At 36.2% G+C, this 27159-nt stretch overlaps 1 protein-coding gene across 1 annotated transcript in view; it reads right to left on the reverse strand.

Moving 5' to 3' along the window:
• The window catches only part of ahi1.L (Abelson helper integration site 1 L homeolog), a 98614-nt gene extending 72996 nt beyond the window's left edge, over positions 1-25618 (reverse strand). Inside the window, exons 1-11 of the mRNA XM_041562959.1 lie at positions 25458-25618; positions 14756-14828; positions 13661-13785; positions 12594-13156; positions 11218-11354; positions 10793-10994; positions 9365-9557; positions 7750-7845; positions 3441-3623; positions 1674-1820; positions 644-776 (exon numbers count right to left, since the gene is read on the reverse strand). Of these exons, the coding sequence (XP_041418893.1) occupies positions 644-776; positions 1674-1820; positions 3441-3623; positions 7750-7845; positions 9365-9557; positions 10793-10994; positions 11218-11354; positions 12594-13156; positions 13661-13785; positions 14756-14765 (1789 nt within the window). The 5' untranslated portion in view covers positions 14766-14828; positions 25458-25618. The remainder of the gene's footprint in view (positions 1-643; positions 777-1673; positions 1821-3440; positions 3624-7749; positions 7846-9364; positions 9558-10792; positions 10995-11217; positions 11355-12593; positions 13157-13660; positions 13786-14755; positions 14829-25457) is intronic.
• Positions 25619-27159: the final 1541 nt, after the last annotated feature.

Consider the following 27159-nt stretch of genomic DNA (forward strand, 5'->3'; position numbering starts at 1 on the left):
AATTGATCGAGTTTTTTGAGTGAAACCCACCGAAAAAAACTCTAACATCATGAAGGCTACAAACATCTTTAAATGGTTCAAGGGACCTCTGCCATTGAATTCTACATGACCTCGACAGGTTTTAGATGGTGTATTTTCAGATTCAAAGGGACCTCTGCCATTGAATTCTATATATATATATATATATATATATATATATATATATTTCCGTGATTCAAGCTATTTCCAGCTTTGGGTATAAAAAAATCTCGTAAAAAACGCTTTTTTTTTAAACCCTAGAAATCTATGTTTCTCTAAAAAAATACCCTTGAAAACTCGAATTTTTCATGGAAAAAAATAACTCGACCTTTAATAAATAATCCCCTAAGAGGTGAATGAATATTTATTTTTCTTGTCTTGCTATATTTACTCTAGCCCATACAAGGCCGCTTTATACAGTTTTGGAGGTATAAAGTGCTTATAAATAAATTATTATAAATTAGATAATTTCAAGATAATACTGGTATCAATATTTATAGCAAACTGTTAATCTATGGACTGGTGTGACTGAATTATAGGAGTCAGGCATTTTTGGAAGCACACTGGAGATAGCTTCAATTTTATGATCAATAGGTAGGTTGAGTGGTCTATTTGCAAAACTTACGGTATATTGGATAACCATCTCTATCTGCACAGGCTGCTGCTAAGGTTCTTCCATCATTTGAGAAACAAATAGAGAAGCAACCCATATGTCCAGCACGCAGGGATAAAATACGTTTGTTTGGAATTCGGCAAGCCTTCAAAGAAAAAAAAAATCCAATTAAATATCATCTGCCCTCAGGTTATTTTAGATTATGTGTCAGATTCACTTCCAAAGTTATATTTAATGTTACTTTTTTATTCAAAACAAATCTGACATAAGGCTGTCAACCTTTTTGCAAGCCCAAGCAAATAAATAGGTGCCTACCCAATTCATGGTGTTTGGGCTACACCTTCGGAGATAGGGGTTGCAGATAACCTCCTTGAATTTTTAGACATTGGCAGCAAAGCAAAAGAAATCAGTGGCAACAGTAAGGCTTCAGTTTATTCCCAGTAAATAACATATAACTGGTACTGATTTATCAGGGAATTTCTTTTTAGACTTAAGTATGTAACAGGGCCTATTATATTTATACTGTTAATGTATTTGCCTATTACCTGGAATATTATCCATGTCCCCTATCATACTTTTTTTTCTTCATTTCCACTTTTATTTTTCAATTATACATGCACAAATAAATGTGAGTTTGCAAGAATGGAAATGTTTTACACCATTTAGAAATGTGTACAATTTCTAGTTAATCAACAGATAGATTAGAGTTATGAAATCAAATGCCAGCAACAACAACATTGTTCCATTCAGTTTTAATGAGACTGAAAATCTCCCATGTTTTAAAATAAAGAAAATCATAGGCTAATATTCCTTATGACTTTTATAGAACCTCACAAGCTTTTACTTGGCAAGTTCTTTCTGGGAACTTTGTGTGTGTGTGTGTGTGTTTTTTAAAATAAATTCCAACTATTTGAGGTATCCTGCCATTTATACTTGTGTTTTATCACATTTTGTTTTCTTAGATTGAGGGGAAAAAAAAAACAACAGTTTTACATTCCAGGAACTGCAGAAGTTTGCTTCTCTTTGTAATTAGTTTTATTACCTGACCAGGCAGTCGTGACCACTTATAAAGCTCCTTCTTTGGGTTTCCTTCTCCAAACCCATCAGCTTCCTGCTGCAGATCATTATCCAAGATACTGCTCCCTAAATCTTGCTGAAGGGCCCCAAGTGTACCAGTTGTAGGTGCTGCCTAAAAAGAAGACAATTCTGTAATTACAATAATTTTGTTTTCTGCATGATTCCTTTAAAAAGGTCAATGATGTATTTGGCCTGTTTTCATTGAAACATTTTGAAATAATCCATTCAAAGTAGTTCATAAGTGTCTATATAAACCTATAGACAATGTGAAAGCATTGAATGACATCCTTCCTTCAAGTTATTCTACAAGTATAAACTTTCTTCATCTGCTATGGGAAAAGGTTAGAGATTTCTCCTTGCACTCTTTCTGAAAAATCTGGAGACACTGAAAAAAAACTAAAAAAAGGGATATTTGTTCCTACAGAGAGTTGTTCTATCTATTGAACTGAAGAGAATATGCACCATTATATTTTCAAAAGATGCTTTTCTATTTGCATTTGAGTTGCTCCTTTCTTATCCGCCATCTGTATCCAAAATCTAACCCACCAACTATGTCTCATGATCTCAAACAAAGTAATCTCCTGACTCTAAAAAATGAGCCTAGGGGAATAAAAGGCTTGTGTTAAAATACAAAAGCATTGCTGACTAAAATCTGGTTACTTAAATCATGGCATTTTTAAGTTTGAACAATGGCTTGTTGAATAAGCACAACAAGCAATATGCAATTTTTATATATTCAGGTAAGATTTACTGTGTAGAATAGTAAATTCCCATGTTTGAAGAACAATTAAAGAGAAATTGACAAAATGTCCCCCATGTCAGATATTTTACAAAGAACTGTTATAACCATATGTTATAGATTTATACAGTTAAGGTGGCTATAGGCGTAACAATTATGATCTTTCCTGCAACCATTGGTTCATTTGTTTTCAATACAGTCCTTTAGAGCTGAATCATCAGATATACAGGCAGAAACAATAGAATTCGACCTCCATCTGACAATTCAGCAGTAAACACTGGCCGATATTTGCCCGATCAAAATTTTTCACCTTGGCTGACTGACAAGCCAATCAATATCAAAGTCTTTTGCCGATATTGGTCGGCTCATCTTCCGCCATACACGAACCGAATATCGTATTAATTTCATACAATATCTGGGTCTGTATGCCCACATTAAGGGGCAGATGTATGAAGGGTCGAATACCGAGGGTTAATTTACCCTCGATATTCGACTAGGAACTAAAATCGTTCGACTTTGAATATCGAAGTCGAACGATTTAGCGCAAATCCTGCGATCGAACGATCAAAGGATTATTCCTTCGATCGAATCCTTCGAATCGAACGATTCGAAGGATTTTAATTCAACGATCGAAGGAATATCCTTCGATCAAAAAATCTCAGGCAAGCCTATGGGGACCTTCCCCATAGGCTAACATTGACTTCGGTAGCTTTTAGCTGCCGAAGTAGGGGGTCGAAGTTTTTCTTAAAGAGACAGTACTTCGACTATCGAATAGTCAAACGATTTTTAGTTTGAATCATTCGATTCATAGTCGTAGTTGAAGGTCAAAGTAGCCCATTCGATGGTCGAAGTAGCCCAAAAAACAGTTCGAAATTCAATGTTTTTTTAATTCGAATCCTTCACTCGAGCTTCATGAATCGGCCCCTAAGTCTTCAGCAGTTCAGCAAATGCAACAAAACATAACAAGGATGGCAGCAGAAAATTAAAACGTACATTTTCCTTCAGCTTTAGGCCTTTCACCGTTACATACAAAGTTGATGGGTAAGGGTTTCTAGGATATTTTAGCCACCATTCATAGATGTGACAATTAGAAACAAGGCGAGCACGTGAAGGTGGATAATAAAGTTGCAGGCGCAGTTTTTTATCCACATTGAGTACTTCATTGGCACCAACAAGCTGAAAAAAAAAAATTAAAAACATAAAAAATTTCAGTTTAACATAACATAACATAAAATACATATAAAAAAAGAACTATAAGAAAAATATTGATTTAGTTCTCACAGGACTTTGTCTTTATATCTAAAGTTACAGGATAGGAATTCTACAGTTAGGACCAAACAAGACAGCCAATTCTAGCTGACTGCTCACCAAGGGTATATACACATGGGCATCTTGCTAAATGGCTTGAATACAGTGGAAGTGTAGTTCTACAATTTATATGGCGACCAGAAGGTGGATGCAATAGCGCATAGAAGTAAATTAGGTGGAGATACACTTGTCTGCATGGAAACCAAAATCACTTATTTGCTGCATAATTCAGCATATTATACCAGAAATATAGAACACACATTTTTTTAAGATAATAAACCAGGTTAAAGTGTGCTTCTAAGACTTTAGAAAATCCTAAAGAAATAAGAAGGTGCCAATAGTGTATTAACCCTTAATTAATTTTTTTAGACCTACTCTAAATCGGTAGGAACAGTGATCAGCATGTACGTGTATGCCTTCCTAGGCTCCGGAATAATGTTAGGACCTGCTGGTATAGAAGCCGCAATAGTGAAGCACTACAGAGACCCCCCTCCGATGGCCCAGATACAAGTTATACTCACAAGACATAGATTGTAAGAAGTGTGTCTCTGAGTGCGTTGGTTATTCTTTCCGGCTGCTCTGTAGTAAGCGGTAACCAACGTTACTTACGGAGTCGCGGGTTCTTTTCTCCGATGTGGTCCTTCCCTCCATGTGGATCGTAGCCATGCGGCGTATCCGGTCTCCTTCTAGTTGACTTTGGCTTCCTTCGAACTCCGCAAAACTTAGTAGTATCGTTTTGTGCATGTAGTGATTGGTTAATACGGAAAGTATAAAGGCGACGCCTTCTTTGATTTATATTAGTATTGCTAAAAGCCCAACGCGTTTCGTAAAGATATATACTTCCTCAAGGGAATTACCCATACTACAATTCGGTGTCTTTTAAACCAGTAGTAATACAATTAAAATAAATTAGCATAAATCAATTAGTGGTATAAATTACATAATTTGTTATAATATACACTTTTAAAAAAAAAATTTTTTAAATATTGGGGAAAATTAATTCATTAATTGTAATTAATGAAATGGTGCATTATTTAATTCATTTCCATTAAAAAGCATTGCAAATCAATTTCAATGTTTAATCCATTTGGGGTAAGCGTCTTTAATTTGTGGATCCAAAACGTTTCCTCTCGATATCGACTGTATCATGTTATTCCCACTAGGGATGCACCGAATCCACTATTTTGGATTCGGCCGAACCCCCGAATCCTTTGTGAAAGATTCGGCCGAATACCGAACCCTAATTTGCATATGCAAATTAGGGGTGGGAAGGGGAAAACATTTTTTACTTCCTCGTTTTCTGACAAAAAGTCACGTGATTTCCCTCCGCCCCTAATTTGCATATGCAAATTAGGGTTCGGATTCGGTTCGGCCAGGCAGAAGGATTCGGCCAAATCCGAATCCTGCTGAAAAAGGCCGAATCCTGGCCGAATCCCGAACCGAATCCTGGATTCGGTGCATCCCTAATTCCCACGTCAATAGGGATATTTATGCAATACAAATCAGCAATGATGGATTGGAGTTGTGTTTTGTTTCAAAATGTACTAATAGACAATGTGCCATTAAACCTTTTTTGTTTTAAAATACACTGACACACTATCAAGGGTCGATTTTCGAATTAGAAAAACTTGGAAATTCAAATGATAAAAGACCAACCGAAATTTATAAAAAAAAATGTAAGTTTTTTTTGCAGGTGAATAGTCCGTATTCGTTCAAATTCATCTGAATTCGAATCATAGGAATCAAAGTAATAACGCTTTCGAATCGTACGAATCAAAGTTTTTCCCAAAAAAAAAAAACTTTTTCAAAGTCTACCAATTGACTCCAGATAGTTTCTAGAAGGTCCCCCATAGGCTAAAACAGCAATTCGGCAGGTTTTACATAGCAAATCGTTGAAGTCGAATTTTTAAAGAGACACTACATGATAAATTTCGATATTCGGATTTTCGATTTTTTTTTTTTTTACAATTTTGAATCGAATTTGGACTATTCCCTAGACAAAGTACACAAAAATTAGCTTGAAATTCGAATTTTTTTCATTCGAATTTTCACTTCGACATTTGATAAATCTGCCCCTATGTCATGTTCTCTTATCCTGGTTTTCCGGCACCTTGTTGTTCTCTCCATATATTGTATATTGCATGGACATTGTAACATTTTTACAGTTACAGGTTATCGTATTCTTAATGACAATGTCCGTTACATGTTTTACAAATTTTACACAGACAGAAGCATTTGTTCTGTGTGTTATTAAAAATGTGGGTTTTGTACATGGATCTTTTACTTTTATTGGAAGGCAACTTGGTACAAATATTTGCTTAATAGTACGTGGTTTATTGGTACCAAGTTGCCTTCCGAAAAAAGTAAAAGATCCATGTACAAAACCCACATTTTTTAATAACGCACAGAACAAAGCCTTCTATCCGTGTAAAATTTGTAAAGCATGTAAAACATGTAACAAATAAGGGAAGAAGGTGTTACAGTTTAAATCAAACATAATGAGGAGTTTGTAATTAAGAATACGATAACCTGTAACAGTAAAAATGTATTATATCCATTACAATGTCCGTGCAATATGGGGAGAACAAGCAGGTGCCTAAGAACCAGGATAAGAAAACATATGAATAACATCCGGAAAGGTTTAATGACACATTGTCTATTAGCACATTTTTGAAACAAAACACAACTCAGATCCATCATTGCTCATATATTGCAGGGCAGAAATATCCCCAATAGCGTGGGAATGACATGATACAGTCGATATCAAGAGAGGAAACGTTTTGGTTCCACGAATTAAAGATGCTTACCCCAAATGGATTAAACATCAAAATTGATTTGCAATGCTTTTTAATGGATATGAATTAAATTATACACCATTTTATTAATTACAATTGATGAATTCATTTTCCCAAATATTTAAAAAAGGTTTTAAAAATTTATATTATATACAACGAATTATGTAATTTATACCACTAACTGATTGTGTAATGTATACTAATTTATTATAATTGTATTACTACCAGTTTAAAAGACACTGAATTGTAGTATGGGTAATGCCCCTGAGGAAGTATCTATACAAAACATGTTGGGCTTTTAGCAATACTAATAAAAGATTTACTATTTTATAAATCAAAGAAGGAGTTGCCTTTATACTTTCCATATTAACCAATCACTACTTGCACAAAACGATACTACTAAAGTTTTGCGGAGTTCGAAGGACGCCAAGATGAAATAGAAGGAGACCGGATACACCGCGTGGCTACGATCCACAAGGAGAAAAGACCCCGGTGACTTTGTTAGCAAGACGGGAGTAACGCTTACTACAGACCAGCCGGAAAAAATATCCACCTCCCTTTGAGACACGCTTCTTACAATCTGAGTCTTGTGAGTATAACTTGCATCCGGGCCATCGGAGGGGGGGTCTCTGTAGTACTTCACTATTGCGGCTTCTATAGCAGCAGGTCCTAACATCATTCCAGAGCCTCGGAAGGTGTACACGTACATGCTGATCACTGTTCCTACCCATTGTGAGTTGGTCTAATAAAATTGCGGCTATCATAATTAAGGGTAAAATAAATTACTGGCACCTTCTTTTTTCTTTAGGATTTTCTGAAATCTTAGAAGCGCACTTTAAACTGGTTTGTTATCATTTTTAACACATGGACAAGTGGGTCCTGAAATCCTTTTAAGTGCTGCCACTAAGCAATCAGTGGTACTGAGCGCGGAGCCCATGTCTATTATATTGATTTTATTATTAAAAATATAAAATCAAATGGCATTTCTATTTTATTAAAAATATAAAATCAAATGGCATTTCTATTATCAATCCTACATTTACATGGGAGTACATTACCTTGATCATAAAAATTATGAATATAAAAAGCTACAACAATATCATATAGTATAGCTTTTAATAGTTAAACCTTCATAGCAATCAAACGATATCAACGGTATCCATGAATACAATGTTTAGAATATTGCTAAATAAAAATACCTTCAAAAATGCCCAAGCAAGTCTTTTATATCCCTTTTCCTTAATTTGTGATTCTGAATTAGGAATAATGCCATCTGTATTACAAAGGTCTATTATCTGAAAAAAACAAATGCAAATATAAATTTGTTAGAGATGCTTAAGTAGTAAAAATTTGAGTTAACAGTTCAAAGAATTATATTTTATAGTATATAATTAATCCACATTTGAGGCAAACCAATCCTATTGGGTTTAATTCATATTTTAATGATTTTTTAGTAGACAAAGTATGGAGACCCAAATTTACAAAAAAGACCCATTATTCGGAAAACCCCAGGTCCCAAGCATTTTGGATTTTAAATCAATCACCACTTAAGAGGGAGTTAAATAGTTGTGATCAGCTTTACAAAGAAGTTGCATTTAGTACATTTCAAATTTTAATTGTGCATAGTAAATGTTTTAAGAACTGCTCCAAGGTGGCATTTTTTTTGGCATAAAAATAATGGCTTTCTCAGCAAAATATTTTAATACACACACCATTCATTGCTGCACACCATAACATGCTAAACTACAACTCTAAATGCAACTCCAACCCCCAATATTATCCTCTCTTGAAAGTCTCTCCAAATTTCCTTACAGGCATTTGCATGACACGGCACCCTTGCCTACAAAGCTCACTACTCCCCACAAGGCATGGACAGCCTCTGTAAACTACTAGGTCAGTATCCTCCATTGCTGTTCCCGTCATCTTCTCCTTTGAGGCAATTCCCATCAACACCACTTTAGACACTTCATCGATTTTATATTTTGATCCCATCATAAAATCAAATGAGCGGGGGGGGGGACCTGATGGAAGGGTCAACTTCTACTTTCTCTTATATATCCTTTTAATTAAATAGTCATCCGAACAGTTACAATTGTATCTATTTAGCGATAGTTTCACATTGAATTTCAAGACCAAATTAGAGGTGATCTATTCGCACTTAAAGGACATGTAAACCCTACATTATCCTACCATGTACATACATTGGGCACATCTTGCCCACCCAAAGCACATCATTTGTACTGCACATATCCCCTCTGTTCCTCAGCTCCATCACATTTTCCTAAAACAAATAGCAGCGTTCACCTAATAGTCATTTTCCATCTGACACATCATCAGTGACATTTATATCTGCAAACTCATGTGCTTCATGTAGAACTTACTTTAGCTAAAAAGTCCTGTTTGGATTGAGCACTTTAATGGTTAAGCTGAGCTCAGGAAAAGAGATTAGAAGACAAAAATAGGGGCAGACAGCTAGAGCAAAGTTTATCTTCATTGGCTGCTAGACTGGAGGGTGTGTTTAGTAATCTGAGTTGAAAAGAATTGAGCATGCTCAGTAGTCAACAGCTACAATAAATTAGAAAAAGGTAATAAAGGTAGAGGCAGAGTGGGTTAGAGGAGGAGAAGGAATGCTAAGTGGATGCTGCAGTCTTACTATTAACCTTTGAACAACCAGAATGAAAGGTATTTTAAGGCTTCCAAAGAGGCTCTTCACTTAATATTTTTTTTGTAGGGGTTGGGGGTTCTGAATCCTAGTGAGATAAATGAAAGGCATCAACTGAGAAATCAAATGTTAATTAGCACTGTATTAAATACCTCAAAGAACAGGATAATGTTAGGACTGTCTTCATTTTCTTGCAAAAAATATAAAAAACGTTCATTAATTATGATTTGCTCGTCCCATTCAGGAATGGGTGACTTAAGCCTTTTAAAGTCATACGCTTGTGTCTCCAAAGGAAGAATGTACATATCACTTTCTGATTCTTTTAAGGAAGAAACTGCATTAATGCTGCAAAGAAAAATAAATAAAATTAAATACAACACAAAATCATGATGACTTAAAGCAAGTATTTATCCCTCTATATTTTTTTTTTTAATTTTACACAGGCATACTTGATTTTACACACTGAATTACAACTATGATTATTCCTTTAAGAAGAGAGACTATTTCCCTACCACCCCCACCCCCCAGCCATAGGCTTTTAGTTTAAATGAACCACCCCTTTCACCTTGCATTACTTAATTCCACTTTTTTTGCACAGTGAAAGAAAATGTGATTCTGAGAAACTTATCTGTCTGGCTGTTTATGTTTTATGCATTACGGACTCCCAAAATAATGCCAGCTGATTAAATGGATTAAAAGAGTTTGAGGCATCAGACCCAGAGAACAGTAAGGGATAAAAAAAACCAAAAAAAAACACTGCTTTCAATTGCAATTACATTTACGCATAACTTTAAAACCTTGTTTAAAACATGCTCAGTGAACATTTCCTTAGGTGAGTGAAACCATCATGTCACACTGCTGACTGGATCTGATAATTAGAAAGTGGAGACTGTGCATTGCTTTCTACTGAATTAGCAGGCTTTTCTAACCCTATATTGGGGACAATATGCAAAACAGCACCTCGTTTTAGACCCCAGCTGCATATTCCATGAAAATCTGGAAATCAGCAGTTTGGCACGCACTCAGCAGGACTCCAGGTAGCGGTAAAAAATTCTTTACTTTATTACTTTATAAATAAAATTAAATACAACACAAAATCATGATGACTTAAAGCAAGTATTTATCCCTTGATTTTACACACTGAATTACAACTATGATTATTCCTTTAAGAAGAGAGACTATTTCCCTACCACCCCCACCCCCCAGCCATAGGCTCTTAGTTTAAATGAACCACCCCTTTCACCTTGCTTTACTTAATTCCACTTTTTTTGCACAGTGAAAGAAAATGTGATTCTGAGAAACTTATCTGTCTGGCTGTTTATGTTTTATGCATTACGGACTCCCAAAATAATGCCAGCTGATTAAATGGATTAAAAGAGTTTGAGGCATCAGACCCAGAGAACAGTAAGGGATAAAAAAAAAAAAAAAAAAACACTGCTTTCAATTGCAATTACATTTACGCATAACTTTAAAACCTTGTTTAGAATGACATTTATTAGGCAAAATAAACACAGTTTAAACAGAATATCACAGCGTGCATAAATTATTGTATTTCATTACATAGAAGGAAAACAAATTACCTGCTCTCTTTCTTCACATATTCCCCAGTCCTTTGATCAATCACATGAATCTTGACAATGGGACGAGAAACCATGATGCGAGTTAGTAGTTTATCTGAACGATGGATATAGACTCCTAATACCAAGCTGGGATCATACAAATGCTTTGAATTTTTTTCTTTGCTGCCATCTTCTATATCATTTTTTGGGACATATTCTTTCACTATAAAATATATAATTAAATATTTTTAAACATATAAAAAGCTATAAATGCACAGATTATGTGTGTGTGTGTGTATATATACACACACAAACACACATATATACATAAATAACAAAACTATTATTAATTCAGCAATGCCACATTGTAAATAAGGTTAAAGTTCATTCACTAGTGGAGAATAAGAAACATTGAGTTCTTGTAGAGATGTTGTAAAGCTGCTTACTTGCTTTTGGCTTTTTCTTAATCTTTTTCACTTTAGTTGTTGCCAAACTTTCACTTTCATTGACAAAACTTTCAGGAAGATGTGGCTGCAAGCTGGTCACTGGTGGTGATCCATGTTGTTCGGAAATGAACATGACACTAATAAAAAGAAAATACTTTAGGAGTGGTTTCTTTTTTTTATTATTATGTCAACTACATTATTCACTGTAAAGTAACTATTAAATCAAGAACAAACATTGGTTCAAAGTAAATATCATCAGTTTAAGGGAAAACCAACTTAAACATGCTCAGTGAACATTTCCTTAGGTGAGTGAAACCATCATGTCACACTGCTGACTGGATCTGATAATTAGAAAGTGGAGACTGTGCATTGCTTTCTACTGAATTAGCAGGCTTTTCTAACCCTATATTGGGGACAATATGCAAAACAGCACCTCGTTTTAGACCCCAGCTGCATATTCCATGAAAATCTGGAAATCAGCAGTTTGGCACGCACTCAGCAGGACTCCAGGTAGCGGTAAAAAATTCTTTACTTTATTGCACAAACATGTATCGTCGATACATGTTTGTGCAATAAAGTAAAGAATTTTTTTACCGCTACCTGGAGTCCTGCTGAGTGCGTGCCAAACTGCTGATTTCCAGATTTTGATGTCTCCCCCATGCTGAGGGTTCGGGGCGCAGCACCCGGGCCACTGAACTGGAGCGGTGAGTGACCCACAACTTATAATATTGGAAAGTTTAAAGCGGAGGGTTCGGGGCAAGTGCACCCGAACCATTTTAGAACAGCGGTGAGCAAGTTTTGATGAATGCAATAATTAACCGCTAGTCAGAAAAAGATTCCAATATATAATATCAAACACACAGCGGGGGGTTGGAGCGCCCCTGTCTCCCTTCCTTAATTGAGCATATTCCATGAACCCTCAAAGCTTTACTTTGAAAGGAAGGGGGGAGGTTCAGTGTCCACTGCAGCAACAGAACCAAATACAGCCATGACTAGGAAGAACTGAGATGATATGAGAAATGATCTATGAAGTCTTGTGATCTCTCCTCCCCTCCATTATTTTTTTTTTCTTACTGTTCCATTGGTTCCCATATATTTCCATTCACATACCATTTTTTTGAATGATCAATAAGGCCTTCTGAATGAGTAACTTTTATTGGCGTGTATGTGTTATTAAGGACTTGCATTTGCTAAATCTGCTCTATACTATATCCTGTTTATAACTAATACCTTTAGCTCTAGACCACACCTCAATCCCAGTGTACTGGCTGGAATTATGAAATGAGGTGTAGGCTAAAGATAGTCACCTTTGAGAAGAAACCTTTGAGAATAAACCAGCATACATCGAAGACCAAAACCTCACATTTCTCAAATACCTTGATTCTGGTTCAGATGCAACTACCAATTCCTTTTTTTTCCTTTTTTTGATCCCAATTTCATTATTCATTGGCACAGTTTGATTATCATTAATGGCAGTCTGTTGAGAGAGTCGAGTCTTAAGCTTGTTTTTTATCTTTTCTCTAAGTTCTTCCGTTTCTTTTTCTGAAATATGGACAAGGTTTTCCTCAATAAGGCGGTCCTCGTCATTAAAATCCATGGCAACGTGCTCGTCTTTCCAGACATCTTTTTCTTTCTTTTTGCGAGTTTTAACTTTCTGCTCTTCAGTGTTTGAAACTTGTTGTACAAGGTCTAATCTTTCATCAAGTGTTTCATTGAGAATTACTGCCTCTGACAACTTTGTTTTTTTCTTTTTTTTCTTCTCCAGCTTAACCTCATTTTGCTCCTTACTGACATTGCTCTGTTTTTCAGCTACTGGCGTCTTCTCCCTTAGTCTGTTTTTTGTGAACCTTGGACTCTCTTCCTCTGCATTGTACGTGTTTATGATTGTTTCATTTGCACTATTCTTCAGTAGATCGAGCTGACTCTGAAATGATTCAAGCTAAAGAAGCAAGAAAAAGTAAGTTACATTTCTCTGTCACTGGAAAAGCCTCAGAAGAAGCAAATATAACAAGCTCACTCTATTATCAGGGTCTTGTATGGAGCAGGATATTTTCAACTGGATGCCACATTAACTACTCATCAACATTTTTAAAATGTCATAATAGCTTAAATGGACAGTGCAGATGCATTCAATTTCATAATGGTGTATGTACAATACATGTTCAATGTAAGCAAGTGTTTATATGTGTGTCTATGTGCTTAGATCAATGTGCAGAAAGAAAAAGGTGTAATGGGAGTGGTAAAATAACATGGAGGAAAGAGGAGCATGTGTTTGGATGCTCTGGCACTAATAACTTAAAAAAGAAGACAATTAACCAATCCACTGGGTTTCAGTGGTGGTGATATGAAGGCTAAGTCGATAACTTTTCTTGGCTATGTGGAACACTGAATAGTTCTAACCTTCTACCAACTTTTATGTTTCTATATTGACAAAGGCACATACCACTATATTTTCTTCAGGAACAGTCTTCTTCTTGCGAGACTTGTTTTTGGTAACTGGTAATCCAGCGTAGCTCTGAAAAACTTCTTCAAACCGTGCCTTGGTCCTTAATTTTGCCTCACTTTCTACTACAGAAAAGGCAATGATTGTTAATATTAGAGATTTCCCATATGTTACAATTGAATAATTATACAAATGGCAATTGCAGTCAAACATCAATTTAACAGCCCCTGATTTTAAGTTTTCCTGCATTTTACACTGTGTTTCTGTGGTCCCACCAATATATAATGTATAATACATTTCCCTCATTTTATACCGTTTTTTCATGTTCATTGAAAAAGTAAAATAAGAGTTCTACTGTATTAATATTTTTGGTTTTTTTACTTACATAGAGCATTCATAGCTTTATATTCTCCTGTTATTTGTCAAGGTATTTCTTTAGTCTGGTATATGGGAATCAAATATTTACTTTTTCTAAAGCCTGTTTGATAATAACCTAAAGGACAATTTTAGCAGCGCTGTTTACTGAACTACAAAGGCAGAAAATTTAGTTCTTGTAGGTAAACGTTCCCCAGAGGAAAGATTTGTACTTGCAAATCTAAGTTTCTCCTTTGAATTGCCAACCATACAGAAGGTCAAGACACACAACTTTATGGCCATCATAGTGGATTTTGATGAATATCACACTAAGCCTCACCTGCATGGATAACACTACAGAAGATGTATCCTTTTTATAACACTTATAGTAACAGTCATCTGTTTGGCCTTTGCACTAAATTATTTTTTTAATTCCATTGAACACACAATAATTTGTTTGAATTCCCTCTGTAATTTACAGTCTTATATTATCAATGAGTCAACCTTGTTGTTGATAACTTATCTAAAACTTGAATGGTCATCTAAGTCTTCTGTGTGTAATTTTTACCACAGATGCATTAGAACACATGCATTCAAAGTTGAAAGCACATTTACATGCATTGTAATTTTTGTTTGCCATACATACAGTATCGAAAAGTGTTCTCCAAGCAGCATTTATTTCACAACCTTTTTATTTTAATAAATTGGTGACATAAACAATAAATAAATGAAACGTCTTACTGGCAGGCATTTTTGTCCAATATCCAACATTCTGTGTTCAGTGAGGCATTTTTATCCTAAAGTTATCAACTGCCTATTTAGGAAAAAAACAGGGGGAAAATGAAATTAAAAATTATTAAGATTACTTATGCACAATAATTCAAAATCACATTATGTACATCTGAGTTACACAGTTTTTATCATTATGTCCATAGCATTGGTCATGTCTAATAAAACCATTATAATTACCATAAGAAAACTATGAAGGTGGTCTTCATTTTTCTATTGCTCTTTTTCCCAGGTAACAATAAAAATCAAGGAAAAAAAACTTTTTCTTCTGTATTTATTATTGATTTTCTTTCACTTTTCCCTCCCTGTATTATTCATCTTCCATTCGGACTTCCAAACTGCTGCTTTGTTGCTAGGATAATTAAGCCCAAGCACCCAAATACAATTCCAATCCAATTACACAAGAAAAAAAATCTACACAATTCAAAATTACAAAAAATGAAGACTAGTAGCAAACAGCATATTAAAATGTACACCATATTAAAACTTGAGCAAGCCCTTTAAGTTAAGCCATCACTCTTTTATGCCTGTATGAGAAAAATCAATGTCCTGTATATCATGCGACTATAGGGGTAATTTCAGGAAATGCCATTTGGTCCAGAGTTGGTGGTTACTCCAATTACAGTCTTGTATGGAACCAATTTTTAAATTCAGACTTGACCCAGAGCTGTGACCTGCATTTTTACCTGTAGTTAAAAGGAGGTGAATTTTAATAAATAGTGTTTCGTGGACAAGGGCTAACTGAACTGGTAATTAATCATGCAAGTATTCTAAATTGATTGGGTTTGGGGAGAGCACCTATTACAAAATAGGTGTAAAGCTACTTGAATTAGTTGTTGGAGTGGATATTGTAATTCTGATAGGATAAGAAATATGGATAAACCCCCACAACCCGACCTGCAGGCCCACATATATAACCCTACCTTAAAATTCTACCCACAACCCAGATGGCCCTCGCCTTTTTTTACGGGTAACTCACGGGTACCTGACACGCTTCAGGACTCTAGCGCCAGGGTTCCGCTGTGTAAATAGGTACAACTAAGCATGATTTGGAACAGTTGGCAGGAAGGACTGAGTGGCGCTATGCACAACAATACAGAAGTGCAAGAAGTGCATTTTGACACAAGTGCCTTTAATAAATTGGGTTTTACATGCAACTGACTGCAGGGAAATTTGCAGGAACACAACTGCACTGCGGTAATAAATTACCCCTTCGATTTCTTCAGCAAAAAGTACAAGTTCTGATTCAACCTAATACCTTAAAGCAGTGCTGTCCAATTTATATGGTACAGAGGGACGGAATTTTTCTAATCTATGGTGCAGGGCTGATAATGGAAGCCCTGTGGGGGTTTTTTTCATTTTTTTTCAAGCGTTTATTGAATAGTTTGTTTCTGTAATCATGGTCACTCAGTCAGGTGGAATCCCCCTCCTTCACCTTCTCCCTCTTGCTAGCAAGCAATAGCTCATTCTGTGAGGTGCGGCAGTGCAGCGCGACATGCGTATACGAGTCAAAGACGTCACTGATGCGGTTGGGTGGCAGAGAGTTGACGGCCTGCTTGGTGTGGCTCGCACTTGATGCTCTCAGCCTTGCACAGTTGCACTAAACTGAAGACATTCTTTCTATTACTGTGAAAGTGTGAAGCTTCCTGATGGCACAGCCAGGTACAGATTTGGGGCCCATATGTTTGCTGTTGCTGCTGGGCTGGGCGCTGGCACAGGTACATAAATACTTGGGGGCAATATGATGTGATCAGATTTATTTTTGGCTGCTGCTGGCACAGGTAAATATTGGGTGCAATATGATGGCTGCTGGAGGGCAGTATGATGGATGGCTGCTGAGCTTGCTGGTACAGGTACGGAGAGGCAGTATGATGGATGGCTGCTGGCACAGGTACAGGTACAGGGGGGGCTGTATTATGGATGGCTGCTAGGCTTGCTGGTACAGGGGGGCTGTATTATGGATGGCTGCTAGGCTTGCTGGTACAGGGGGCAGTAATATAAATGAAAAAGTGTTGTACATTTTCTTGCTTTCTTTATTTAAAAACTAACATGGTAAGGAGGTAAATGGTAATGCAGGACAGGGGGGCGCTGATTGAAGCTCTTGCCTAAGGTGCCAAACTACCTTGGCCCAGCACCGGTAGGGATGCTACTCATATGTGAATAAAGTTGTCATATTTAATCCATATTCCTCCTCCTTCCCTGTGTATAATACAGTACCCCATTAGCATTTTGTATATAGTGTGAACAGGTGAACAATGTTGGCAGTTTCTGTCTGGGTCTCATGTGTGAACAGTTCAGGGCTTTAGTATATAAACAATAGAGTGTCACATGTGTGAACAATGGAGGAGGATCACAGGTGTGAACAATACAGGGGATTAGACTGAATTGGATCTCTAAACAATGCAGAGGCCAGTTAATCTCTGTAGTGATACCTTTTAAATTTTATAAATGGTAAACAGACACAGCAGGCAGACTTTGATGTGGAGGGCCATATAAAGGGGGGTCGCGGGCCACCAGTTGGACAGCCCTGTCTATTAATAGAATATACCATCACAACATCATTGCCCTCATTCTGAAGAACCACCTACGCTGCTTCAAATTAAAGCAAGTTCTGCAGAAGCAGCAGAGTAATATTATGGGTTACTGGCTACAATGCAGTCTCCCAATCTTCAGCATTTTAAAAAGGGTTTTAGAATAGTATTACAGGTATGGGACCCGTTATCCAGAATGCTAGGGACCTGGGATTTTACAAATAAGGGATCTTCTTGTAATTTGGATCTCCATACCTTAAGTCTACTAAAATAATAATTTAAACAATAATAAAACCCAATAGGAAGGATCAATGATATCTTAGTTGGGCTCAAGTAGAAGCTACTGTTTTATTATAACAGAGAAAAAGGAAATCATTTTTAAAAATTTTAACTAAATATTTATAATAATTTGAATTATATATTTATTATACTCCGAAGCTGGAAATAGCTTGAATCTGAAAATACTCCAGGTAAAACCTGTCAAGTTCATGTAGAAGTCAATGGCAGAGGTCCCTTGAACCATTTGAAGATGTTAATAGCCTTCATGATGTTTGCCGTTTTTTGGTTGGTTTCGCATGAAAACTCGATTATTTAGAGCAATCCGAGTTTTTTTCCCATGGAAACTTGATTTATTGGAGTTTTCCGGTTGTTCACCCTGATATCACTGATTTGCGTTTTTATATATATATATATATATATATATATATATATATATATATATATATATATATATATATATATATATATATATATATATATATATATATATATATATATATATATATATATATATATATATATATATATAGTGAATAAAGTACCCCCTCTTGTAAAATATTAGGATATTATAAGTTACCGAGGAGTTTCATGACCATATAAAAACACGAGGCCGAAGGCCGAGTGTTTTTATACAGGTCATGGAACTCCGAGGTAACTTATAATATCCTCATATTTTACAACTGGGGGTACTTTATTAATTATAATACACAAATTTTAGTGAGTCATGTGACAGAAATTACATCACTACTCACCGTTTATAACTGATGACATCACTACTCACCGTTTATAAGGATATAATTTACAGAATATTCATGGCTTTTGTGTATTATATATATATATATATATATATATATATATATATATATATATATATATATATATATATATATATAAAATAATAATAGTCCAACTGAATAACTGGAAATTTCAAATCCAGGTGCAATTTATTAAATCAAGTTTCAACCTGTCTGACCTATGTAATTTATTATATTCAGGTCAACGCTTCTCTATTTTATATAGAAGTATGCAAAAAGGTCTCCACTGTGGATTCTAGGTTTAGTGCTGTTAGGGTTTTTACAGTCAGTCTTTGGAGTGAGATGAAACTTTACAACAGTGTTGTCAGCAACAGATGACAGAAGTGTGAAAGAAAGGTAACACATTTAAAATTAATTAAATGTAATACAAGACACATGGCTACATGCTATTCTATCGATTCTGAGATACATAAATGGAATTAAGGAATATCTGCATATTTTAATACCAACAATGTAAATTCACGTTGGATAATACATGGATATGATACATACATTTTACAACCTACAGATGTAACCCAATGGTTTATTTAATGTTTTCAATGATTGTCATGGGAATGAGCAAAAGGATGTGGTATTATTAAATATGACAATGGTCTCATTGAACAAACTGGTTGCTTCAATACCAATTAATCATACAAATCATGTGCTGTGATGTATTTGCTCTTTATTATAGGTATGGGATCTGTTATCCCATTACCAAGAAAGCTCTGAATTAGGGAAAGGCCCTCTCACAAACTCCATTCTGTTCAAATAATTTACATTTTTTAAAAATGAATTCCTTTTCCTCTGTAATAAATTATACAATAGTACCTTTTACGTTATTCTGACTAAGATATAGTTAATCCTTATTGGAGGCAAAATTAAAATATAAGAAAAAATAGTTTTAGCAGACTTAAAGTATGAAGATCCAAATTATGGAAAAATATGTTACCATGGAAAACCCCAGATCCTGAGCAATCTGGATAATAGGTACAAAACCTCATGGAACTATATTTGGTTTAAAAGTGTAGCAATCAATTAGCATTTTTTCTAAAAATGGTGTGGTGAAAATGGCAGAAAATGAAGACTGATATATTTATAAGAATGCATGATGGAAGTTATTTAGAATTCCATTTCTTTCATTATGTCCTTCTGAGTGAAAAACTCATTAAAGGGGAACTAAAGTCTAAAATAGAATAATGCTAGAAATGCTGTATTATGAATACTAAACATAAACATGAACTTACTGCACCAGAAGCCTAATTAAACAAATGATTTATGTTTTCAAAGTTGGCTGCAGGGGGCTGTCATCTTGTAACTTTGTTAAACATCTTGGCAAGATCATGCACATGCTCAGTGTGGCCTGGGCTTCAGTTGTCAGGTTAAGCTTAGGGATCATCATAAATTATCTATCAAATAATATCTGCCATAGAAGCCAATACAGCAAGACTGATTAATAATCAAAAGATAAGTGGTAAAATACATGAGGTTAGAGGCAGTTTTATCCTGAAAGAAGCCCAGGAACACCAAAGGAGGGCTGGGGCGAAACTAGGGATGCACCGTATCCAGGATTCGGTACGGGATTCGGCCTTTTTCAGCAGGATTTAGATTCAGCCGAATCCTTCTGCCAGGCTGAACTGAATCCAAATTTGCATATGCAAATTAGGGACAGGGAAGGAAATTGCATGCTTTTTAGTCATAAAACAAGGAAGTAAAAAATGTTTTCCCCTTCCCACCCCTAATTTGCATTTGCAAATTAGGATTCGGTTCAGTATCCGAATCTCTTGCAAAGGATTCGCAGGTTCGGCCAAATCCAAAATAGTGGATTCGGTGCATCCCTAGGGGAAACACGTCAGATGCATAAGAGACTCAAGAGGGCCCATGCCTCACATACTAAACTGCCAGACCTGATGAAGGAGATATATAGAAGGGGTTGATGGACCAGCCTTATGAACAACATGAACAAGTTGAAGTGAAAAATTACATAATGGATGACAGTGTGGTTTTATGACTGTAGTCAAGCTGCAACTGTCTACATTAAGAAAATCCTCACAGCAATTTTTAGTAGATTTTTGCTAAATAAACCAAGGTTATAAGATTTAACCGATGCCAGCATGCTTACTGGATGCCTATTAAAATGTATCTTTTGGGTCCTAGAGAGCAATTGCCTATCTCTTGGTTTTGTTTAGTGCCCAACTTTAAGGGGTTGTTTACCTAAATTAACTTTTACTATGATGTAGAGACTGATATTCTGAGATAATTTGCAATTGGTTTTCATTTTTTATTATTTGTATTTTTTTTTTATTTATTTAGCTTTATATTCAGCAGCTCTCTAGTTTGCAATTTCAGTAATCTGATTGCTAGGGCCCAAATTACCCTAGTAACTATGCAATTCTTTGAATAAGAGACTAAATATAATTAAAGGAATTGTTCAGTCTAAAAATAAAAACTGGGTAAATAGATAGGCTGTGCAAAATAAAACATGTTTCTAATATAGTTAGTTAGCCAAAAATGTAATGTATAAAGGCTGGAGTGAATTGATGTATAACATGTCAGTCAGAACACTATTTCCTGCTTTTCAGCTCTCTTGGTTTATACTGACTGGTTACCCTGGTTACCAGGCAGTAACCAATCAGAGACTTGAGGGGGGGCTACATGGGTCATAACTGTTGCTTTTGAATCTGAGCTGAATGCTGAGGATCAATTGCAAACTCACTGAACAGAAATGTACCATGTGGCCCCCCTTCAAGTCGCTGACTAACTCAGATTTATAGAGCTGAAAAGCAAGAAGTTGGATTCTGGCTGTTTTATTAGACATCTGTTCACTCCAGCCTTTATATATTACATATTAGGCTAACTAACTATATTAGAAACATTTTTTATTTTGCACAGCCTATCTATTTACACAGTTTTTATTTTCACACTGAACTGTTCCTTTAAGAGAGGTAACAAAAAAATATCAGTAATACAAGTAGCAATAACAATAAAGGGGATATTTATTAAAGTCCGAATGCCAAGAATTTTAGTTTTTTTAAACTATTAAATCCAATTTTTTAGTGAAGTGGAAAAAAACTAGAATTTTTCAAGATTTATTAAACCCGAGGATGGAAAAGTCAGAATCTGAAAATCCGACATCTCGTGCCATGCGAAGTTGTATATAAGTCAATGGGAGAGGTCCCTATACTATTTGGAAGTTTCTATTGTCTGTGCAGGAATTAGCACGAAAATCCGAAAAATTCTGACTTTTTTCGGAAAAAGCCAGGAAAAAAACTACGATTTGGATTTTCGCTCGATTTTTTTGTGTTTGTCCCCTATTTGATAAAATTGTGATTTTACATGAAAAACTGTCTACAACTGTTTAAGATAAGGATTATTTTTTTAAAAAAATTGTACAATTTACATTTGGCAAAAGTTCCCCTGTAATGGATAACTGTGAACAAACACAGCAAATCTGCATAAAGATCCTGGCCATCTTTGGTCACTTAATATTTTTATATTCATTTGATCATGATGATAAGGAAAGTACTGTACTGTGCTTGAGTGGCAAGCAAGGATGATGTTCAAGTAAACCAGGACAGCTGCCATTCTACAGAGAGAGATCAGTGGGTTAGACGTTTGTTAATGTAAATTACATACCACATAACAGGCCATGAAGTAGAACAAACAGTTATTTGGTGTTTCACAAGGCAGATAGAAAGAAAAGTTTGCTTATGGTAGTAGGTTTTGAATATGCTACCAAAACAAAAGATTAGCAGGTGAAGTAGATTAAATACCTACATATAACTCAATGCAAGGAAAATAACAAAGCCAGTCCATTAATCCTTCACTGAAATAGACCAGCTTAACCAATAGTAACCTTTATACTGTCGGAGGAGTTGTTCATTGTTTACAAATAATCTCTGTGGCAGTAGGCAACGTGATAATAGTGATGGCACTGTATATTAAAAGGGATGTTAACCTTTAAAACCCTAAAAAACCCTAAAAAATCTTAATTTTTCCTACAGAATGAATATGTAATTATAGGGTGTCCAATGCACAACTGTTATTTTTTTTCTTTTTGAATTCTTATAATACAACTGTTAATAACGAGTATTTTGCTACTCTGAATCAAAGCAAGGCACAGGAGTAAGTGGAAAGGAAACGTGGAAAGTAAAATTAGCCTAAAAAATAAAGCCTGTATAGTAGTGCGAAAAAAGCAGTGAAGAAAAAGATTCAAACTAAAAGTAATGGATTTAAGAGTAAATATCTGACATCAGGAGGTAAGAATAAAGGTAGGCTTCACAAATCAATATAAATTTTTGGTGGTCCCTCACTCCATGTGTTTCAGGGTATCTCCAACAGAGTAGTAGCCCCGTCCAGCCATGAAACTTCCAAATCAGCTTAAAGGGGTTGTTCACCTTCCAAACACTTTTTTCTGTTCAGTTGTTCCCCAGAAATAAAGACTTTTTTCAATTGCTTTCCATTATTTATTTTTATTTTTTACTGTTTTTCCAAAATCTAAGTTTAAAGTTGAATCTCCCTGTCTCTGGTGTTGTCAGTCTGGCAGCTCAGTAATTCAGGTGCAGACTCTAAATTGTTACAATTTTGCAACATTTAGTTGATACATTTCTCAGCATCCCTGGAGTATTAGCAACTATTGTATCAATTCTGGAAATACAGATGAATGGAGGGCACACCTTATTCGAAAAAATACAAGAGAAAACAATGCAGTGGGAGGTGCAAAATAACCTTTAGGTCACCCCTACAGAGCAACCAAATATAATACATACAGAAAGTCAGGTCTGCACACTCAAATACGAATCTTGAGACTCAGGAGGTAAGATTGAAATATGTTTTACTAGTTAAAAAAGAACAAGCAAACAAGAAGCATAATGTTTAACAAAAACAGAAGACATTTCACATGATGCTAATATACATACCACCCTTAAGGTACAAGCAAGGCAGAAAAGAAGACTACAAGGAGCGAATACACCTGCCAAAATGAGAATAACCCCAACGTTTCGGCAAATAGCCTTTGTCAAGGGGAATCCCCTTGACAAAGGCTATTTGCCGAAACGTTGGGGTTATTCTCATTTTGGCAGGTGTATTCGCTCCTTGTAGTCTTCTTTTCTGCCTTGCTTGTACCTTAAGGGTGGTATGTATATTAGCATCATGTGAAATGTCTTCTGTTTTTGTTAAACATTATGCTTCTTGTTTGCTTGTTCTTTTTTAACTAGTAAAACATATTTCAATCTTACCACCTGAGTCTCAAGATTCGTATTTGAGTGTGCAGACCTGACTTTCTGTATGTATTGTATCAATTCTAACAGCTGCCTTTAAGAAAATCCAGAGATTCTGCTCAGCAGGGACAAAGATAAGAAATGTATCAACTAAATGTATCAATTTAGAATAGTAAACCTTCTGTGTAGTCCTACCCTAAAGCTGGCCATAGACGCAAAGATCTGATCGTACGAATCGAGGATTCGTACGATTTTCGGACCGTGTGTGGAGAGTCCCGACATTTTTCGTTCGGCGGAGATCGGTCGTTTGGTCAATCGGACAGGTTAGAAAATTTCTGTCGGCTGCCGATAATATCTCTGCGTGTATTGCCGATTGTACGATTTTCAGTGGGAGACTGTCACTAGCTTTGGTTGGACATAGATATCGTACGATTGCTGTCAGGGGCAGAACATTGCTGATCTGTTCTAAAACTAATCTGACTGGTAAGACTTTGATCTGAATGGTTAGTGGAGGGTCGGGAGATGGGAAAGTCCGATCGTACAATGATTCGTACGATCGGATCTTTGCATCTATGGCCAGCTTAAATCAGTGGAGAGCACACAGCAACAATAAAAGATGATCAGTAATAGGTGCAATGTCCTCAAAGACCTGCCACAGAGAAGTCAGTAGCTCAACACAATACAACCAAATAGGACCTGTACACTTAATAAATCAAACAGGTATTGGATCCATTATCTGGGAACCATCAACAAGACACACCAAATTACGGGAAGACCATATCCCACTGACTCCATTTTAATCAAATAATTAAAAATAATTGTATTTTTCTCTGTCATAATAAATCAGTACCTTGTAAACAAAGATATAATTAACCCTTATCAGAGGCACAACAATCCTATTGGCCAATGTTTAAATGGCCTTTTAGCAGACTTAAGGCATGGAGATCCAAATTATGGAAAGCCCCCTTATCCGGAAAACCCAAGATCCGGGTCAATGAGGATTTTGGCCACATATGAGTCAAACAGGGCATCTCCAGGGCCCGCACACATAGACCAATGAGCTCAGTCTGACTTTTATCAGCTAGTAGTGCACAACCAGCTTTACAGCCCAATTGTACTTTAAGTGCCAACTACCATGGCACAGCACCTTGCTTAGAAAAACTACATTACTGCATTTGAAATAAAAACACAGATTTTCCCAGCACTAGGTAACAGAATTCAATATTGTAGTTATATTCATAAGCCCATTTGATTTGTTTTTGGTGAGGCTAATTCATTACTGTAGGTACAGAAGGTATATGAGAGTTGCATTACCTCCAGACCCTCCATCTATCGTGGAGAGGCAGATACTAACTTTGGGTACACTGGCTGCCTACTGTAACAATGCACACAGACACTCAATGGATCATTTAACCAAACACACTTCACTGCCTATTGTTCTAGGGAAACTGGGTTAAAATATCAACAATCACTGTCCAGTTAAGAATCGCCCTTGTCGTGGCACTCTGCCAAGCTAACAGTTTAATAGGTGCAGCATCAGATCACAGCGGACAATGACCAATGAACTAACATAATAGTCATGGCAAATGCAGCAACTTCAGAATATGTGGCCCCGTTTTAACAATAGGCACATTTGCACGATCACATGAACAAGTAAATGACATGATGCGTCTACTGCAGGGAAAATCAAGAAAGCAATTGGGATACAGATTATAAATTGTTAAAGCATTATATATATATATATATATATATATATATATATATATATATATATATATATATATATATATATATATTACAAGAAAACCATAAGCATAACTGTTTCATTTACCACGCCTGCGTCATAAGATATTGCATTCTGCCCAACAGTCGCGCTTTTTCTTAACCAGAGCCCGCAGTGGCAGATCCCTGTTTAAACGTCCCACAACACTGTTTACGTCCTGCTCCTTGACTACTGCACTACAGCTAATCTCGACTTCACAAATCTCATCTCGCGACACTCTGGCGTCACGGCCCATACGTATATAAGCGCAGGGACTCTGCATGGAGCATTACTATGTTCTAGAATTATACTATAATCCTTTATAACACGCGGCAGTCCTCTCACAACGGGTTTTCCCTTACTCACATCTAATAAGTGATGAATAGTTTCCTTTGCGCGCTAAAAATACTTGTGGCAGGGAACAATAAAAAAGAACAACATTTTCCCCCTACCGTGGGTGTCTCAGAGAGATACCGCTGAAGTGTTTGTTGCCGTTATTGTTAAGTTATTACTCTGAGGCTGAATAGTGTTTTTTTTTATTTCTAAATAAACACGGAAGATGTTTCACAGTTTGGGACAAAGCATTTGCTAATTCAGGAGAAGACAATGGGTACTAATACTGAATAGACCTTTTTAGGTTTTTTTTCTCATGTTGGCTTGAGAGGGTAACAGTATTTTATACAAACATGGAGAAGATTTTCACTCATGGATAGGGCTGCCACCTGGCCGGTGATGGTTGATCTCAATGTTATTAATAGGGACAAAAGATAAATATATAGGAAGGCCGGTGTTTTTTTCCAGAAAAGATGGCAACCCTACTCATGAAACGGAACAAGGGATAATTTAGGGCAGAGACAGACGAGAAGATTCGGGGACAAATCGCCTCTTCGGGCTTCCCTCACAAGGAAACTTCGAGCAACTTTGGAAAACAAATCGCTCTGAGTGCTATCCCGCCGCCGATTTAGATTCTAGCCGGCAGGGAGGCAGATCGGGGAGATTAGTCGCCCGAGGAAGAGGCGATTTGTTGCAGGGCTACTAATCTCCCCGAATCTTCTCTGCCCAGAAGTACTTGTGAAATTGAGCAAAATTAAACTTTTACTCTTTGTTTTCTTTGGTGCAAACCACAAAGGGTGCAGGTCCCTGACCATTTCATAGCAGAAAGCTCTAGGGCCCCAAAAGTGCTCTAAGAAAGACCTGTGCTGACAGGGTTCCATATTTCAAGGAGAAGTTAGGGTACACCTCCTTTACCCATGGTTACACATAAACTAGTTTTCTGTTATTTGACTTTTGGTCCCTTGTTTTATTTAGGGTGAGGTCACACATGGCGGTTTTAAGTTTTTAAACGCACGGATGAGCCAGTATTAGTATACGCCAATGAAACCACACATGCGTGATAATATGCGTTTTTCAGCCTGTAGTTTTCTTTTCCCAACATGCATTTCCGTTTTTTTTCACTTTCCCCACAATTCCACTTGGAAGAATTTTAGTAAACTTTTGTGGAAAAAAAACCAAGCAGAAAAGCAATTTATATGCAAAATGTAGCCGTACTGATCGTCATTGCGCAATATAATTACATGACCAGTATACAATGCCACAAATACAAAAATGTGCAATCCATCTCCCGAAAGTTTGGCAGTCATATTGAAATTACGCAGCATATTTTGGCAAAGCGTATTTCCAAAATTGAGGATCCCATAGAGAAAAACGCAAATACTGACGTTGCGTGACAGATGTTGGCTCGCAAGCTCCCATGGGAATTGATGTAGTGCGT

This window comes from Xenopus laevis, chromosome 5L (assembly GCF_017654675.1).
Source record: "Xenopus laevis strain J_2021 chromosome 5L, Xenopus_laevis_v10.1, whole genome shotgun sequence".
In the NCBI taxonomy this organism is placed as follows: domain Eukaryota; kingdom Metazoa; phylum Chordata; class Amphibia; order Anura; family Pipidae; genus Xenopus; species Xenopus laevis.